Source organism: Rattus norvegicus, chromosome 1 (assembly GCF_021556685.1).
Source record: "Rattus norvegicus strain SHRSP/BbbUtx chromosome 1, alternate assembly SHRSP_T2T, whole genome shotgun sequence".
Classification (NCBI taxonomy): Eukaryota; Metazoa; Chordata; class Mammalia; order Rodentia; family Muridae; genus Rattus; species Rattus norvegicus.
In genome coordinates, this window is record NC_141534.1 from 99,230,877 (window position 1) to 99,248,154 (window position 17,278).

At 47.8% G+C, this 17,278-nt stretch overlaps 1 protein-coding gene across 5 annotated transcripts in view; it reads left to right on the forward strand.

Annotated features, from left to right (window-relative positions):
* Window positions 1-17,278, forward strand: part of Rhpn2 (rhophilin, Rho GTPase binding protein 2) — a 60,754-nt gene that overhangs the window by 34,990 nt on the left and 8,486 nt on the right. For all 5 annotated transcript variants that reach the window (XR_015623531.1, XR_015623532.1, XR_015623533.1 and 2 more), the window contains 8 exon segments: window positions 2,929-3,006; window positions 3,309-3,433; window positions 4,513-4,679; window positions 8,712-8,899; window positions 9,340-9,496; window positions 12,148-12,267; window positions 14,147-14,341; window positions 16,565-16,641. Coding sequence is in view for 1 of the 5 variants with exons in the window: in NM_001107505.2 (NP_001100975.1) it covers window positions 2,929-3,006; window positions 3,309-3,433; window positions 4,513-4,679; window positions 8,712-8,899; window positions 9,340-9,496; window positions 12,148-12,267; window positions 14,147-14,341; window positions 16,565-16,641 (1,107 nt within the window). In the remaining 4 variants the exon portion in view is untranslated.

A 17,278-nucleotide genomic window follows, 5' to 3' on the forward strand; every position in this document is an offset into this window, starting at 1 on the left:
GATTTTTATGAGAGGAACATGAAGTTTCTCAATCTTTGAAGTGTAATCTGTCTGTCTGTCTGTCTGTCTGTCTGTCTGTCTCTCTCTCTCTCTCTCTCTGCTGAGTTTCAGGCTAACTTTGAACTCACTATGTAGTTGATGACCTTAACTTCTGAAGCTCTGTTTTTTGCTCACATGAGGCCAACAAGATGGCTCCGTGGCTAAGATCTAGTACTCCTTTTGCAGAGGACGCAGTTTGGTTCCCAGCACCCACATTGAGCAGCTTCCAACAGCCTGTAACTCCAGCTCCTGGAAACCGAACACCTCTAGCCTCTGAGGTTACCTGCACTCATAGGGAGCGTACCCGCACAACACACCCCTGCATATACTTCTTTTAAAAAGTGAATTAAAAAAAAACCTGGGGGATGGGCACGGTGTCACAGGCCTTTAATTTCTGCATTCAGGAGCAGAGGCAGGTGGATCTCTGTGGGTTCAAGGCCAGCCTGGTCTACAGAGTTCCAGGATGGCCAGAGCTACATCGAAAGACCTGTTTTAAAAAACAAACAAACAGCGAACCTGGGAAGTAGGTAGAAGTCTTGGCTTGCACTGGTGAGGAACTGTGCAGTTTATTTGTTGAATGCTTGAATAATACTTTGCGTTGGAGGATTATAGACCCATTAGAGGTCTTGCCGTAGGTGTTTAATGGCCCATGAAAATGGCTGCTGTATTGCCACATTTAAAGATGAGCACGCCTAAGTTATTCAGTACTCATCTGTGTAGAGCCGGTATAGGTGTATCCTATGTCTGTCCAAGGGTGTGTGTGTGTCTGTGCCTGATACACAGAAAAGACTGAGGGGCTTTTCAAGAACCACATATATAGAAATAGGCCTGGGGTGGGGGCATATGTCTGTAGTCTCAGCACTCAGGAGGCAGAGGCAGGAGGATCATGAACTGGAGGCCAGCCTGGGCTACATAGCAAGACTGGATCAAACACACACACACACACACACACACACACACACACACACACACACCATACACACACACAAATAATAAGCGATATAAATAAATAGGTAGATAAGTAGATAAAATAAAATACCTTCCTCACAAAGATTTGGGAAAACGTGGTCCTTGATCTGTCGTTAATTTCCATGTAGCCCTTATGGAGAAGTACCTAGGAACATCTACCATGTATGTGACTCTCTTAGATTGTTTTCTCTGTAATCCCTAACATCAAATTCAGGGTGAGTGCCTCCCTATCTGAAAACCCCAATACTGCAGATTTCGTGTTTTGAATAGTGATACAGTAAGTGGAAAATTCCACATCACAAATGCCCTGTACTAAATTTCTTAAAATGTATTGTGAAGGTAGATCACCCTCGGTCTACATGTATAAAATAGGGTCAGGAGCTGGAGGGATGTCTCAGGGGTGGTGAGTACTGGCTGCTCTTGTGGAAAACCCTGGCCCAGTTCCCAGCAAATGGTGGCTAGGAACTATTTGTAACTGCAGTTCCAGTGGATACAGCGCCCTCTTCTGGCCTCCTTGTGCACTAGCATGCATGTATAGATACATGTAGACAAGTACTCATACCCATCAAATAAATATTTTTTTCTTTTCTTTTTTCTTTTCTTCAAGGCAGGGTTTCTCTATATAACCCTGGCTGTCTTTAACTCATTCTGTAACTCAGGCCAGCTTCAAACTCAGAGATCCACTTGCCTCTTGAGTGCTGGGATTAAAGGCCTGGCTATAAAACTTTTAAGAAGGAAAAAATATCCATGAATAAATTTCAAGTTTAGATTCAGGTTCCAAATATAGTGTGTGTGTTTATATAACTCGTCTGAGATCTGGAAAAGTCTGAAGTCAGAGGCATTAACCATCCCAAGCATTTTGGTATGGGATATTTATACAACTTGTGTATAACCGTTAAGACTGTTGTGCTTGTTGGGGCTGGAGAGATGGCTCAGCGGTTAAGAGCGCCCGACTGCTCTTCCAGAGGTCATGAGTTCAATTCCCAGCAACCACATGGTGGCTCACAACCATCTGTAAAGAGATCTGATGCCCTCTTCTGGTGTATCTGAAGACAGCTACAGTGTACTTATATATAATAAATAAATAAATCTTTAAAAAAAAAAAAAAGACTGTTGTGCTTGCTCATTTTCTCTGTCAGTATGGTCCCAGTGAAGGGGAAGGATCTTCAAACAGCACCTGGCAGATAGTATGCATGCACCGGTGTTTGTTGAATGACCACATGAACTCAGAGCAGTTGTCAAACAGTAGGTTGTTGTGCATTCAACTTAAGGGTTGCACTGAGATGTCTAATCACCAGAGTTGTTCTCATAAAGGTTCTCACCATATCTAGACGTCCCAAGGCCCAGATCTCCTTGGCTTAGAAGATCATGTGTTCAGGTACTGAAGCAGCATAAAGGTGGAGGGTCTGAGCCCTTGCTGGTCTGTCAGAAGTAGTTAACATATCGTCACTTAACTATTACATAGACATTTCCTCCTTTTCCCCTTTGCATTAAAAAATATTTTTAAGGGGAGGGACTTGTGAACTTGAGGACACTAGAGGCCTCCGTTCCTGTGGAGGTGGACAAGAACCTTTTGGTCCACCTGACATGGGTTCTGAGAAGTAAACTTGTGTCCCCTTCAAGAGCAGTACACACACTTAACCACTGAACCATCTCTCCAACCCTCTTTGTTTTGGGATCTTTAAGGTAGACTCTCATACTGCATGTAGCCCAGGCTATCCTGATATTCAACATGTAGCTTGGGCTGTCTCACATTAACAACCCTCTTGTCTCGGCTTCCCGAGTGCCAGGATCACAGGTGTGCACCAAGGCACCAGGCTAGATCTGTAACTTGACTGACTTTCTTTTGTGCCAGGACCCCCTCTGTTGCAGACTCAGCTATTGACTGGCACCTTGGCTTTTTTTTTTTTTTCCTTACAGGATTTTATTTTGGAACATTACAGTGAAGATAGCTATTTGTATGAGGATGACATTGCAGACCTTATGGACCTGCGACAGGTAAGGGTAGCAGTCTGGGAGTCAGCCTTGCTCACATAGGTTCTGACATCAGCCCTGGAGAATCCGGGATGCTGGGCACGGAGAGGGGCTTTGAGGATTACCCACTACACTTGCTATACCAGAAAACCAGAGCAGCCATGAGACCTGCCCATGGAGCTGGGTTCCAGGATTCCTGACTTTGTCTCTTCCCCCTAAGCAGCCTCTGCTAGAGTTCGTGATACCCACAGCAAGGCATCTGTCTGTTCGAGTGTTCAGGGATGGGTCCTGGGGATGCTCACCTTCGCTCCTTGCTCTCCTTTCAGGCCTGCCGAACACCCAGCAGGGATGAGGCAGGGGTTGAACTGCTCATGTCATACTTCATTCAGTTGGGCTTTGTGGAGAGTAGGTTTTTCCCGCCCACCCGCCACATGGGGCTCCTGTTTACCTGGTAGGTGCTCTCTGGGGCCCCCTCTGCTGTGCACGCCCTCATCCTGACTGGCATTTGCCCAGTGGGTCCCAGGGGTGGGGAGGGTCTGTAAATTGGTGTTTGTGTTAAAGACCTAGAGACTGCAACTGACCATGGTTTCTCAGAACAAACGAGCCATGGAAAAGAGGCCTTTTGTGTGTGTGCTCACTCGGTCGCTAGGGAGAAACCGGGGCTCTCTGGTGGAACGAGAGAGAAACGAGACAATTTTTTTCTTTTGAGAAGAATCTTTTCTTACTCAGGGTGTGGCCGTGGGTGTAAGCTTGAATTGACTTTGATCCTAGTGACAAGGGCCACAAAAAAGAAATAGAATTTTTGTTTTGTTAAAACAGGATTTCACTATGTAGTCCCAAGATCAAACTGACCTCCCACTGGCCGTGAACCTCCTGTCTTTCCAGCGCTAGTACTGTGATTATAGATGCGTACCAACCAGAAAGAGATTTAAAAACAGAACATTTGGCTTCTTGAGACAGGTTCTTGGGCTGGAGAGATGGCTCAGCGGTTAAGAGCACTGACTGCTCTTCCAGAGTTCCTGAGTTCAAATCCCAGCAACCACATGGTGGCTCACAGCCATCTGTAATGGGATCTGATGCCCCCTTCTGAAGGCAGCTACAGTGTACTCATATACATAAAATAAATAAATCTTAAAAAAAATAAATAAAAAGAGACAGGTTCTTGCTGGGTGGTTCAGACTGTCAAAATCACAATCCTCCTGCCTCAGCCTTCAGAGAGTCCCAGGATGTTAGACATGTGCCACCAAGTCTGGCTTGTAGGAATTTTTTTTTTTTCCTTTTGAGATAGGGTCTATCTGTGTACCCCCAGGCTGACTTTAAACTCATGGTCCTCCGGCCTCAGCCTCCTGAGTGCTGGGATGATAGGTATAAGTCCTATATATTCAGACTTATCTTGCTTGGAAACAAAAACCCAGTTGTTTGTGCATCTTTGAATTTCATGTGAGCAGTGAGTTTCTGTTCTCGTGTACCCAGCAATGGCAATAAGTAACCAAGTCCTGTGTATGATCAGAGCGTATTCGTTTTCTATAGGTATGACTCGTTCACTGGAGTTCCGGTCAGCCAGCAGACCCTGCTGTTGGAGAAGGCCAGCATTCTCTTCAACATTGGGGCACTGTACACCCAGATTGGGACCCGCTGTAACCGGCAGACAGAGGCTGGCTTGGAGAGCGCCGTGGATGCCTTTCAGAGAGCTGCAGGTATGTGTCCTCCAGGGCAGCCTTACAGTCTGGTACCTGTCCCCAGCTTAAAAGAGCCTTGTGCTCAGGTCTTCTGCTGACCCTCCGAGTGCCAATCAATGCCTTACAAGTCTCACAGGGGCTGGGGGCGTGGCTCGAGGTAGTGCAGTGCCTAGAATCCTTCTGTGAGGGGCTGGGGTGTGGCTCAGAGTTTGTTAAAGGCTTGACTGGCCAACTGGAGGGGAGTCCCTGGGGTCAATTTATAGTCTCATAACCATAAAGGAGGAAGGAATGGCTGTGTAACTTCTTGGTCAGGAGATTTACTCAAAGCTGGCATCATGTGATCTCGGTCCAATAGGGCTTGTGTACATAGTGCGGCTTGTAGTTAATGAGTAATCTTTTCCAGGTGCGTGGCTCCAGTGTGTGGCTGTGAATATCTCTCAATGGTAGGAATTCAGGAACTTGCCTTAACCAGTGGAGGCGAAGCCTTTACAATTACTGTATCAGCTAATACAGTGATCTATCCATAAGGGCACATGTTCCTAGACATGTAGGTATGAAACTGTAGATAGTCCTGAAGCCTGTACGAGGGCGGAGGATGCAGCTCAGGGGTGGGACACTTGCCTAGCATGTGCGAGGCTCTAGGTTTGACCCACAGCATTGCGGACAAATGAAGGGAACCGGGAAAGGAGAAGGAAGGAGAGACAAAATAAAGACTTCCCATCTCTGTTCCCGTATCCGTGAGGCAGATTGGACACAGTCAAAGATTAACAGGGAACCATAAAATAGAGCAGTGGTAGCAATTCCACTCGATAGATGTTGCGAATTGCTTGTTTCTGGAAATTTCCATGCCAGGTTATCATATTACAGTTGGCTGCAGGTAACTGAGCCGGAACAGAGCTGAACCCCAGATAAAGGGAATTAACTGTTATCATCCGCACTTTCATATTGTGCTTCATCTGCCAAGTTTGCAAAGCCTTCGCTCGCCGATTTCAGTGTTGTCAGGTGACGCGGGACCGGGAGCCTGCCGGTTTTGCCTGCCGGTTTTTGCTGGTTTTGTCACTTTCAGAGGTGGCCGAGCACTCCCAGCGGCCCTCTTCTACAGTGCTGGGGGCGAAGCTTGTTTGGTAGGCCAGGCTGGCCTGGAACTTGGGATCCTCTTGCTTCAGCCCAAGTGCTGGGATGACAGATGTGGGCCATGGCAGTTAACTTGTTTTTCCTCATCTTAACTTCATCACCCCTACATCACTCCTCCTGGTGGGAACCAGAATCAGCCTTAAGGGACTGGGGTCATTAGAGATGGTGCAGCGGACCAGCCCGGCACAGATTGAGGTACTAGAGGATGTCCTGCTCCCTTCCAGTAGGGCCTGTCTGGGGAGGAGACCCAGCTGGAGAATGGAGGGCATAGTCTACAGTGTGCCTTCCAAGCAGGCACTGGGATAGCTTATTTTTGTTTATCCTTTGAGACAGGTTGTTACTATGTAGATCAAGATGGCCTTTCACTCATGCTGTAGGTCAGGCTGGTTTTGAGCTCGAGGTGCTTGTTCATCCTGCCTCAGCCTCCTGAGTGTCAGCTTAGCTTCCTTTTTGCCCTCTGTGCTAATCATTTCCTCTCCCAGCATAAACCTGCCTGGAGAGAGATCACACTAAAACCCATGAAGTAGCCTGGCAGTGCCATTTTGGCTCGTGGAGGCATGGTCTTGTTGCTGTCTACCTCAGGCTGGCCTTGAACTCTCTGTCTCTGGCATGTTGGGATTGCAGGTTTGTTCGTTTGTTCAAGCGTGCTGGCTTCTGGGGACTCTTAGGCAGTCATGCAGTGTGACCTGCCTCCAAGGCTTCAGAAATACAAACAAAGAAACTTAGGAACAGGACCGCCTGAGGTGGAAGAAGGAGGGCCGGGGGAGGGGGAGGCTGACAGCCTGGGTCGCACACATCCTTCTCTGGGGCAGCAGAACCTGCAGGGCCAGTAGAGTGAGATGCATGTGTCCAGTCCACGTCACCTCCAGGCTAAATGTCCGTCAGGGCTCCCCACAGAAGTAGCTGAGGGTGGCAGGATGGGCCCAGCACTCCTCACTCTCTCCACAGGCTTTCTCTTTTCTCAATCACATGCCCAGCATAGGAGGAATTTCCCAAGTGGCATGGAAACAGAGGAGAGCCAGTTGGTCCCCTTGCTTCATGCATATGTAAATGCCTTCAAAGGGAACCTGATTGAAAAGCAAAATTGGGGGGTTGGGGATTTAGCTCAGTGGTAGAGCGCTTGCCTAGCAAGCGCAAGGCCCTGAGTTCAGTCCCCAGCTCCAGAAAAAAAGAAAAAAAAGAAAACGAAAAGCAAAATTGGGCTGAGGTCTAGCTGCCATCAGATACAGTTTTAACTATTTCTTGCTGTGGTAAACGTGTGTGAGGTACGATTATCTTGTTGACAGTTTCTAAGTGTGTGGCTCAGCGGCATGGAGCGCCCTCCAGCTCCAGCGCGCCCCCATCATGCACTGCTCAAGCGGGCCCTATTCACTCATGCTTTTATTCATTTATCCAGACAGGTCATCTGGCCATCCCCCTGCTTCACTCTCTCAAGTGCTGGTATTACAGGGGTGTGCCACCACACCTGGCGTCTCTGTATCTATTAGAGTGTGACGTCCCTTTCCTTGTTCCTGTGGCTCCTAGTGACTTCTGTTCTTTGTGCCTCTCAGTTGGACTATTCTGGGAACCTCACCAAATGGAATCCTGTACTACCTGCCATTCCGTGTCTGGCTTATTGTACCCGGCATATAGTCTTCCTTCATGTTGTCTACACATCCGAGTTTCATGAGACAGGGTCTCACTATGAAACCCTGGCAGGTCTGAAATGCACTCTGTAGACCAGACTGGCCTGGAACTCAGAGAGATTCCCCCTCCCTCTATTTCCCCAATACTAGTATCAAAGGTTACCAGAGCCTCATTATACTTGTGGCACTGGGAATCGAACCTGGGACCTCTTACAGGGTAAGCGCACACTCTACCGCTGAGCTGTACCTCCAGCCCCTCAGTCCTTTTTTTTTTTTTTTTTGGTTCTTTTTTTCGGAGCTGGGGACTGAACCCAGGGCCTTGTGCTTCCTAGGTAAGCGCTCTACCACTGAGCTAAATCCCCAGCCCCCCCTCAGTCCTTTTAAGGCTGATGAATAAACCACTGTGTGTGTATAGATATTGTGATCGCCTGCTGACCCATCAGTGGGCCTTTGGAGTGGCTACTGTGACTAGTGCTGCCGTGAGCGTGGGTGTCCAAGGAGCACTCAGGCCTTTCGTGTGATTACTGAGGTTTACACAAAGGAGACAAAGGGATGGCTAAATAACATGGCCACCAAGAGTCACACAGAGTCTTGCTCTCATCTTTGACCTCTCCCTCCTCCTCCTTCAGCTTCTCTAATGCTGGGATTAAAGGAACATACCACTGTGCCTGCAAATACAGATTTTTTTTCCCAGAATCTTTAGGATTATACGTGTCTGCCATATATGTGTGTGTATGTACGTATGTGTATGTGTGTATATATATATATATGTATATATGTGTGTGTACGTATATGTATGTGTATATATATGTGTGTGTACGTATGTGTATGTGTACGTATGTGTAAGTATATATGTGTGTGTGTACGTATATGTATGTGTATATATGTGTGTGTGTACGTATGTGTATGTATATATGTGTGTGTATGTATGTGTATGTGTATATATGTGTGTGTGTACGTATGTGTATGTATATATATGTGTGTGTGTGTACGTATGTGTATGTATATATATGTGTGTGTACATATGTGTATAATATAAATATGTATTTAAGTTATATATGCACATTAGATAGATAGTAAGTAGACAGGCAGACAGACAGACAGACAGATGGATTGATAGAGTTTTCTTTGCATAGCTCGAGGCTCATCCTCAGGGCTTCCTGTGTGCTAAGCAAGCACTCATTTATGACGGACACCCTGATCCCAGCTATATTTCCTGTCTTCTTTCTCTACAGTCCATGATAATAATAAGTGTGATTTTCCTACTAATGAGCAACAATTCTGATCCTAGGGGTTTTAAACTACCTGAAAGAGACCTTCACTCACACTCCAAGTTACGACATGAGCCCTGCCATGCTCAGCGTGCTGGTCAAAATGATGCTCGCCCAAGCCCAAGAAAGCGTGTTTGAGAAAATCTGCCTCCTGGGGATCCAGAATGAGTTCTTTGTGCTGGTAAAGGTGGCTCAGGAGGCTGCCAAGGTAAAGGCCTCATAGTTCCTGTGACTTGTGGGTGGGCGGGATCTGCTGGTGTAGATGCTGGGAGCGGTAGATGGTGGGGGTGGAGAAAGGGGTTGGGGGTGAGGACAGGGGTGTCACAGCAGCAGCTCACCCCCAACCTTAGCAGTGTGCTAGGTGCCACTGAAGTGGCCGGCCTACGTCTATTTGGCAGGTTACTGGTGTTTCAGATACGGATCACAGAGTCCATCTGCAGCTTAGCCAGAAAGGCAGCCTAATGACAGTCGCTTGATCCTCTGTTAACTACGATGTTCACAGCAGGAGGACTTGCTTGGCTCTATGCCCACATTCTGGAACATTCTCCAGCAGGGGGGGTTTGGCTTAGAAGAAAGGACTCTCTCTGCAGCCAGGCTTGGGAGGGCCCCTGTGCCAGGTCCTCCTTGCCCATCTCCCTTCTGTTTCAGGTGGCAGCGGCCTACCGGCAACTGCATGCAGCCATGAGCCAGGAACCAGTGAAAGAGAACATCCCGTACTCGTGGGCCAGTGTGGCCTATGTGAAGGCCTACCACTATGGCGCGCTGGCTCACTACTTTGCAGCCACACTCCTCATCGACCACCAGCGTAAGGCTCCGCTGTCTCAGAATTGTGGGCTTGCTGCCATTGGGGGGATGCTGAGCTGAAAGGGAACTGCCTTCCTGCCCTGGGCATGTGCACAACATGAAGGCACAAGGTAGAGAGGACACATTGACCCAAGTGGCTGTCACCGAGGCCTGTAGAATTCAGAGCTAACTCGTAAGGCAAATGACAGAGAAAGGGAGACACTGGGCTTTTAAGACCACATATGGTGACAAGCCTTCTAATCCTCTCCAAATAGTTCAACTGGGGACTAACCATGCAAATGTATGATTCTGTAGAGGCCATTTTCATTCAAAGCACCACAAACAGCTATGTGAGTCTGTATGTGGGTTCTTGTGTAGGTGTGCAGTGTCCACAGAGGCCAGAAGGGGGCGGTGCATGCCCTAGAACTGGAGTACAAGCCGTTGTGAGCAGTTGTGAACTGCTTGATGTGGGAACTGGTATCTTCTGCACCAGGAGTATGCACTCAACCACTATGCCATCTCTCCAGCTCCAATTATTATTATTATTATTATTATTATTATTATTATTATTATTATTATTATTATTTTGAGACAAGTTTTCTCTGTGTAACAGTCCTGCCTATCCTGGAACTCACGCTATAGACCAGGCTGACCTCGAACTCAGAGATCTGCCTGCCTCTGCCTCCCGAGTGCTGGGATTAAAGGCCTATGCCGGGGTTGGGGATTTAGCTCAGTGATAGAGCGCTTGCTAAGGCCCTGGGTTTGGTCCCCAGCTCTGAATAAAAAAGAAAAAAACAAAAACAAAAACAAAAACAAAACAAAACAAAACAAAAAAGGGCTATGCCACAGTCACCCGGCTTATTTTTTATTTTGGCAGTCTTGCGGGTAGAATGACAGGGTCTTACTCAGTAGTGTTTATTTTAGTTCATTTAATTATTATATGTCTATTTAGAGATGAAGTCTCCCTATATAGCTTAGGCTGGTCCTGAACACAGGATCTTCCTGTATTAAATGCCTTCCAAATGTTAAGATTTTAAGTTTGCGCTACCACACCCATCGTCAAAGAGTAATTTTGCTTTGCTCCGTTTTGTTGGGACTGGATGTCATGTGGCCCAAGCTGGCCTTAAAGCCCTGTTCTGTCTTCTGTCTGTCTGATTCTGAAGTGCTAGGATTATAGGTGTGTGCCACTGTGGCCAACTAAGGCAATATATTTTTTATTTTAATTAATTTATTTGTGTGTATATTCCACTTAGCATTATATATATATATTTTTTTTAAATTTTATTTCTATTAGCTATAGACACTGTAGCTGTCTTCAGACACATCAGAAGAGGGCATCTAATCTCATTACAGATGGTTGCTGGGAATTTGAACTCAGTACCTCTTGAACAGCAGTCAATCCTCTCTGAGCTGAGCCATCTCTTCAACCCCAATACATTTTTTTAAAGATTTATTTATTATATATGAGTATACTATACCTGTCTTCAGACACACCAGAAGAGGGCATCAGATCCCATTACAGATGGTTGTAAGCCACCATGTGGTTGCTGGGAATTGAAATCGGGACTCTCAAAGAGCAGTCAGTGCTCTTAACTGCTGAACCATAGAGATGATATTTTAAATGATTCAGAATTAATTTAAAAAAGATATTGATTAAAAATTCAAGCCTAAAATCAGCATGCCTTAAATCCTGGCATTCCAGAGCCTGGTGGATCTGTGAGCGTGAGGTGAATCAGGTCTACAAAGTGAGTTCCAGGACAGCCAGGGCTATGCAGAGAGACCCTGTCTCAAGAAAAACAAAGCACAAAAAACAAAAACCAAACCAAAACAACAACAAAAACAAAAGAATAAAAAATTACATTAAAACAGGGGTTGCACAGAAAGTCTGTATTGAGCTGGGGAATGACTGGTGTCTTACTCACTGTGACTCTGACTTCTTTTTGAATAATGTCCTGCCACATGGCCTAGGCTGTCTCCAGGCTCACAGTCCCTCCTGCAGCCTCTCAGTGCTGTGTATAGGCGCCCACTCTACTTAATTCCTTCATTTTTGGCAGTTTAAAAACCATGGGGCTGGAGTGTATTCCCATCCTAAGCACCACATACACACAACTGACACTGACCACACGGGCTGGGCATACGGCTCAGTAGTTAGGCCGCTTCCCTAGTGTGCGGCAGCTCTGGGTTCAGTCCATCCACTGAAAAGGCGGGGCGTGGTGGTATATTGCCTATAACCCTCACAACTTAGAAGGTGGAGGCAGGGGATCAGAGGTTATCCTCATCTACATAGTGTCAGGCCAGCCTGAGCTACTAGAGACCCTATAACCCAAATTAACAAAAAAGACTTCTTCAAGGGAGGAAGAAGTAAAGAAGGAGGCTTAGGAGGTCTGCAGCCCCTGACAGGAAAGCAGATAGGGCAGCCACTGGGTCTGAGCCGTGCAAGTAGGCGCCATGTAATGTTCAACTTGGAGGGGCAGTTACAGGGGGTGGGTCTGGGGTCGAATCCTGAAGCCCTAGTATGTGGCTGGCTGGCCCCTTGGGAGCAAAGGCTTAGGACCTGGTAGCCTAGGCTTTGTCTTGGAGCTAAAAATAGCTCTTTGACATTGTTTAAATAGAATTCAGGTCTGGGGCACTGCCTCCACACGGAGGGGATGTAACCTGTAGCTGTCTTCACAGTAAAGCCAGGCGCGGACGAGGACCACCAAGAGAAATGCCTGTCCCAGCTCTATGACCGCATGCCGGAAGGGATGACGCCTCTGGCCACGCTGAAGAATGATGGGCAGCGTGTACTGCTCGGTGCGTAGTCTGTCCTGTAGACCTGTCCTGTAGACTGTCCTGTAGTCCTGTCCCGGGGCTGGGCTCTGCTTGCTCCTCAGCTGTTCCTGCTCACAAACAGCCCCAAGGTGGGGCTCCAAGAGAGGACCTGGGAAAGCAAGCCTCCTAGCATTGAGAGACTGTGGGCCAGCCCTAGCTGCAGAGGGCTTTCCCGAGCTATGTTCTCATGGCCTTCTACCACAGCCGGGCCCTTAACTACCTCCTGACACTGTAGCTGTCTGTAGTTGGCACACGGCCACACTGCTGTGGAAACTGTCTCGTCTCCCCTCCCTTTTCTCCCTCCCCTCCCCTCTCTTCCCCACCCTTCTTCTTTCTCCTCTCCCTTCCTCTGCACTCCTCTCTCCTCCCCTCCCCAACTTTCCTCTTCCTTCTTCTCCTGTCCTCTCCCCTTCCTTCCCCCACCCTCCCCTCTCTTCCCCTCCTTTCTTTTCCTCTCCCCTCCCCTCCCCGTCCTTCCTCTTCCTTCTTCTCTCCCCTCCCCTCTCCTACTCCCACCTGCCCTCCCCATTTCTTCTTTAAGAGGTTACACTATGTAGCCGTGACTGGCCTAACTCTTTGTGTGGACCAAGCTGGCCTTGAGCTTGCAGAGATCTGCCTGTCTCTAGTTTTCCTTCTCTTTAATTCATTCCTTTGAGAAAGCATGGGTTTTGAGTGTAGCACAGGCCACTGAGGCTTGTGGTGAACTCCTGCCTCAGTTTCCTTTGTCCACCACCTCCCACCCCACTCCTTTCTCAGAATTAGGGATTGAACAAAGGGCCTCATGTGTGCTGGACAAACACATCACCACTAAACCAAACCCCTGTCTTTTTTATTTCTTTTCATTTGTGGGTAGGATCCTGGTAAGTTGCCCAGCTTCGTAGCACAGGCCAATCTTGATCTTGCCATCCCCCGCCTCAGCTTCCCAAGTGCTGGTGTGCCCAGGCTCCCATTGTTGTTTTTATGCTTCACCAGTAGTGAGTAGCAGCCGAAAGTTCTCGGAATCCTGGTCTAATTCTCTGCCGTGTGTCAGCGTGACCATCTCCCCATCTTAATGGGAGAGGCTCTCCCTCTGCAGTGTTTTGGCCGTGCTTAGCATTCCCTCCCATCTTTCTCGTCAGCAGGTCACGTGGCTCAGTTCTCACTCCTGTCTGATGACCCTAGCTGGGGTCACATCTACAGAGCTTACCGAACTCACAGTGGCTTGATTAAACCCCACACAGCCCCGTGAGATAGGCCTAGCGGAACCCCTGTTTTCATAGCTGCTCCTCTCACTTCTCTTCCTGCAGAGCCTGGCCACCTTAGCCCCCTGCTTACATCCTGATAGGCTCCTCCCTGGTCTTCCCAGCACGTGTATGATCAGCAGTGATCGAGTCCTTGCCCTGACCTGATTATCTTTCTGTCCACCAGACCTGGTTATGCTGCTGCCTCAGGGTCTTTGCACTTGTTTTTCCTTTCAGGAACTTTGTCCTGTCATGTATCCCTAAGGCTTCTGCTTTACTTTGGAGCTCTGCTCAATAGTTTGCCTAGCTGTTCAGTTGGTAGTGCCTCGCCTCGCATGCATGCAGCCCTGGGTGGGATCCCTAACCACCACATACACCCAGGTATGGTAGAGTATGCCTGTGATCCCAGAGGTAGGGAGATGGAGGCAGGAGGGTCAACAGTTCAAGGTCAGCTTTGGCTACTTAACAAGTTTGAGGCCAGCCTGGGATTTTTGAGAAATAACATTCCCTCCACCCCCTCTCAAAAAAAGAAAAGTCGCCTCATCAGATACACAAACAAACAAAAAACAGGATTTTTTTTTTTTTTAAAGTTACTCAATCAGAAAGGCCTTTCCTGGTCTGAAAGATATTTCTATCTGTAGGTAAAGGACATCTGCACCGGGCCATTGACTACCACAAGGAGTCACTGAGGGAGGCTAACCTGTGCAAGAAGCTGCGTGACATTCAGGTGCTCCGAGATGTGCTGTCTGCTGCCCATCAGCGCACTCAGCTCAAGTACACCCAGCACCAACAGGATGATGATCTTCTGAACTTGATTGACGCTCCAGATGTCCTTCGTGAGTAGAGGGACCTGTCAGATGGCGGTCTGGCACCTGGGAGTGTGGGTGCCACACAAGCCTGTGTTTAGTCGGCTATCTGGCAGGGTTCACGCAAGGCTCGGCCACCAGGGCCCTGGTTTTATCAGGACTGGATTGGGGAGGAACCTAGTGCTACTCCTCTGTTGGATGTAGTGACATACCTATAATTCTAGTATTGAGGAAGTGAGGCAGGAGGATTGCCATAAACTCAAGGCCAGCCTCAGCCTCAGCCTGGGCCTAATGAGGAGGTGAGACTCTTGCTCTTTACCTTTTCCTTCCCACCTTTACCTCAGAGTGTCTCAGCCTCAGTCTTTCTCAGTCCCCGCCTCCTCTCGGTCCCTGCCTCCTCTTCTGTACATTATGATTCCTTCTCTCTTAGTCTTGTTTCTTATTTCTAAATTTGCTTCTTTCTGCCCTCTGCTTGTTTTCCTGCTCAGCTCACCCTCCCAGCCTTTTCCTGGGCTCTGGCTTTTTCTGATTCAGTTTGGGGATACCCCTCCTTATGGGTCTCAGGCCTGCTCTGGGCTTTAGTGATCTCACTCTCACAGACATGCCTGGAGCCTTTCTTGTTAGTCTGAGGCCTGCAGATTCTCAAGACTACACTGGCTGCCTTCTTTCTCTTCTGTCTTCCTAACTTGGAAGCCAGCGTGTACCTGTTCCTACTTCTGGCTTCATTCTCTCTCTTTTTTGTGGCCCCAACATTTCTAAACATCTCCCAGGTGTCACTGCAGTGCTGAGGTGGCCAGGCAGTTACTGTTGTGCTGGGAAATGTCTCTGCAGGACTTCACTGACTAGATTGCTTTACAATGAGGTTTTTTTTTTTTTCTTTCTAGAAATTAGAGTTGGGGAATGAGGGTAATCCAATTGAGTCAGGACCCTCTTGAGGATGTAGAGGAAAACCAGTTCTAGCTGATCATGTGGGAGCCTCCACATCATTCACCACTCCAAGGGATGGGGCAGGTCCCTTTGGAATGGGCAGATCTCATGACCTGCTATCAGACAACATCTGTTAGAGTTTCTGTGGCCAGATCCTAGACAGAAAGATTCGAGCTTTTAGGATTGCCTGGGAGGACAGAAGTCTTAGTTACTGTAGTCTGCTGTGGGGAGGGAGTCGTAAACCAGAAACTGGATGAACGCCAAAAAAAATATATATTATAATAGCTCACCCTCCCTGTTTCTGACACCTAGGAGACGTCTTCCAGCTCTCCTATCTCAGTATTAGCATCTGAGGTCGGCCAGCCTCGATACTCCCGTCTGTACTAGCACTGAAGATGGTGCTAACATTACCTGCGTTAGAGATGAAGAAGTACTTGGGGTACAGCTCAGTGACAGGGTGCCTTACAGTCCTACAGATGTGGCTCTAGTCAAGCACCTGCCTAGGATCCTCCAATGAGGGCTTGGGGGCGTGGCTCTGTGCCCTTCCTAGTTTGTGAGGCCCTGCATTTGATCTCCAGCAAGGACAAAATACAGGCAAGGAGAAATGCTTAGGGGTTCAAGTTCTTGTCCCAGGCAGCTCCACATTTGGTGGAAGTATGAATGTCTCCCAAGGATTCCATTCAGAACTGTACTCTACTCTACCCATGGCAGAATGAAGAACTGTGGCTCACAAGGTGGCTTCCACTCTAGCAGCATCCTGTTAGTATCTAAAACCTGAGGGGTTATTGTGTGAATGAAGAGTCTGCCTAGGTGACTATGACTTCCTGCTAGAACAGCAGTTCTCAACCTGTGGGTCATGACCGCTTTGGGGTCAAACAATCCTTTCACAGGGGTTACTACCTAAGATCATTGGGAAACACAGATATTTACTTTATGATTCATAGCAGTAACAAGACTAGATATATAAATTAGCAACAAAAATAATTTAATGGTTGGGGCTCACCACAACATGAAGGATTGTATTCAAGGGTTGCAGCTTTGGGAAGGTTTGAGAACCACTGAATACAAACAAGCTCCTGGAAGGTAGAGTTGTGTCTGTTCTTCTCTGTCCCCGCTCCAAATGGTTTAAGGCTCATAGGAAGGTCCTTGCAAAAAGTGTGGTCTCCCTGGGCCAGGTCTGAGGGGCTTGCCATCTACACTACTTACCTATGTATTTAAGCCAAGGGGACTCAGTTAGTGACTTTGGAGGGAGGTCTGAGACCCAAGTTTTCAGGAATGACTTTCTGTGGCACACGTACTTACCCAAATTCTAATCTTCTTTTCTAGCCAAAACTGAGCGAGAGGTCAAAATAACCTTCCCCGACTTCTCGAAAGTGACAGTGACAGACTTCTTTCAGAAGCTGGTGAGTCAACCATGGTGTGTTTATAAAAAGGCAAAGAGGGTGGGGAATATGTTTTGTGGATGTATGATGAGGTGTGGGGGAAGAGGGTGGCTCGGCAGGCCCATGCTGAGGCTTCCCTTCCCACTGAGGGACCAGCCACATGACGGTATATATAGTATAGAATAGAGTTTGTTTAGGGCATGGGGAGGGAAGTTAAGAGGTTAGTAGGGTCAGAGAAAGGCAGAGAGGAGGGGGAAGGGGAGAGAGGGAGGGAGAGGGGGAGAGAGGGAGACAGAGAAGGAGAGAGAAATACAGGAGTAGAGGCTGGCCATGAGCACGTGGAGAGAGAGGGGGGAAGGGGATGGGGACAGAGTGGAAGCAAGAAGGGAAGAGCAAGAGAGAACAAGAGAGAGAGGAGGGGCAAGCAGCCCCTTTTACAGTGAGTTGGGCACCCCTAGCTGTGGCCAGGTAACTGTGGGCGGAGCTTAGACAAAATGCTAACAGACTACTTACTTCATAAGTTACATGAACTAACTTTTGGACCTCTTTTACTGTATTTATTTTATTATTTTTGTCTTGGTTTGGGGGGTTGTTGGTTGGCTGTGTTTTGTTTTGTTTCGTTTTGTCTTGTCTTGAGACTGTTTCTCTGTGTAGCCCT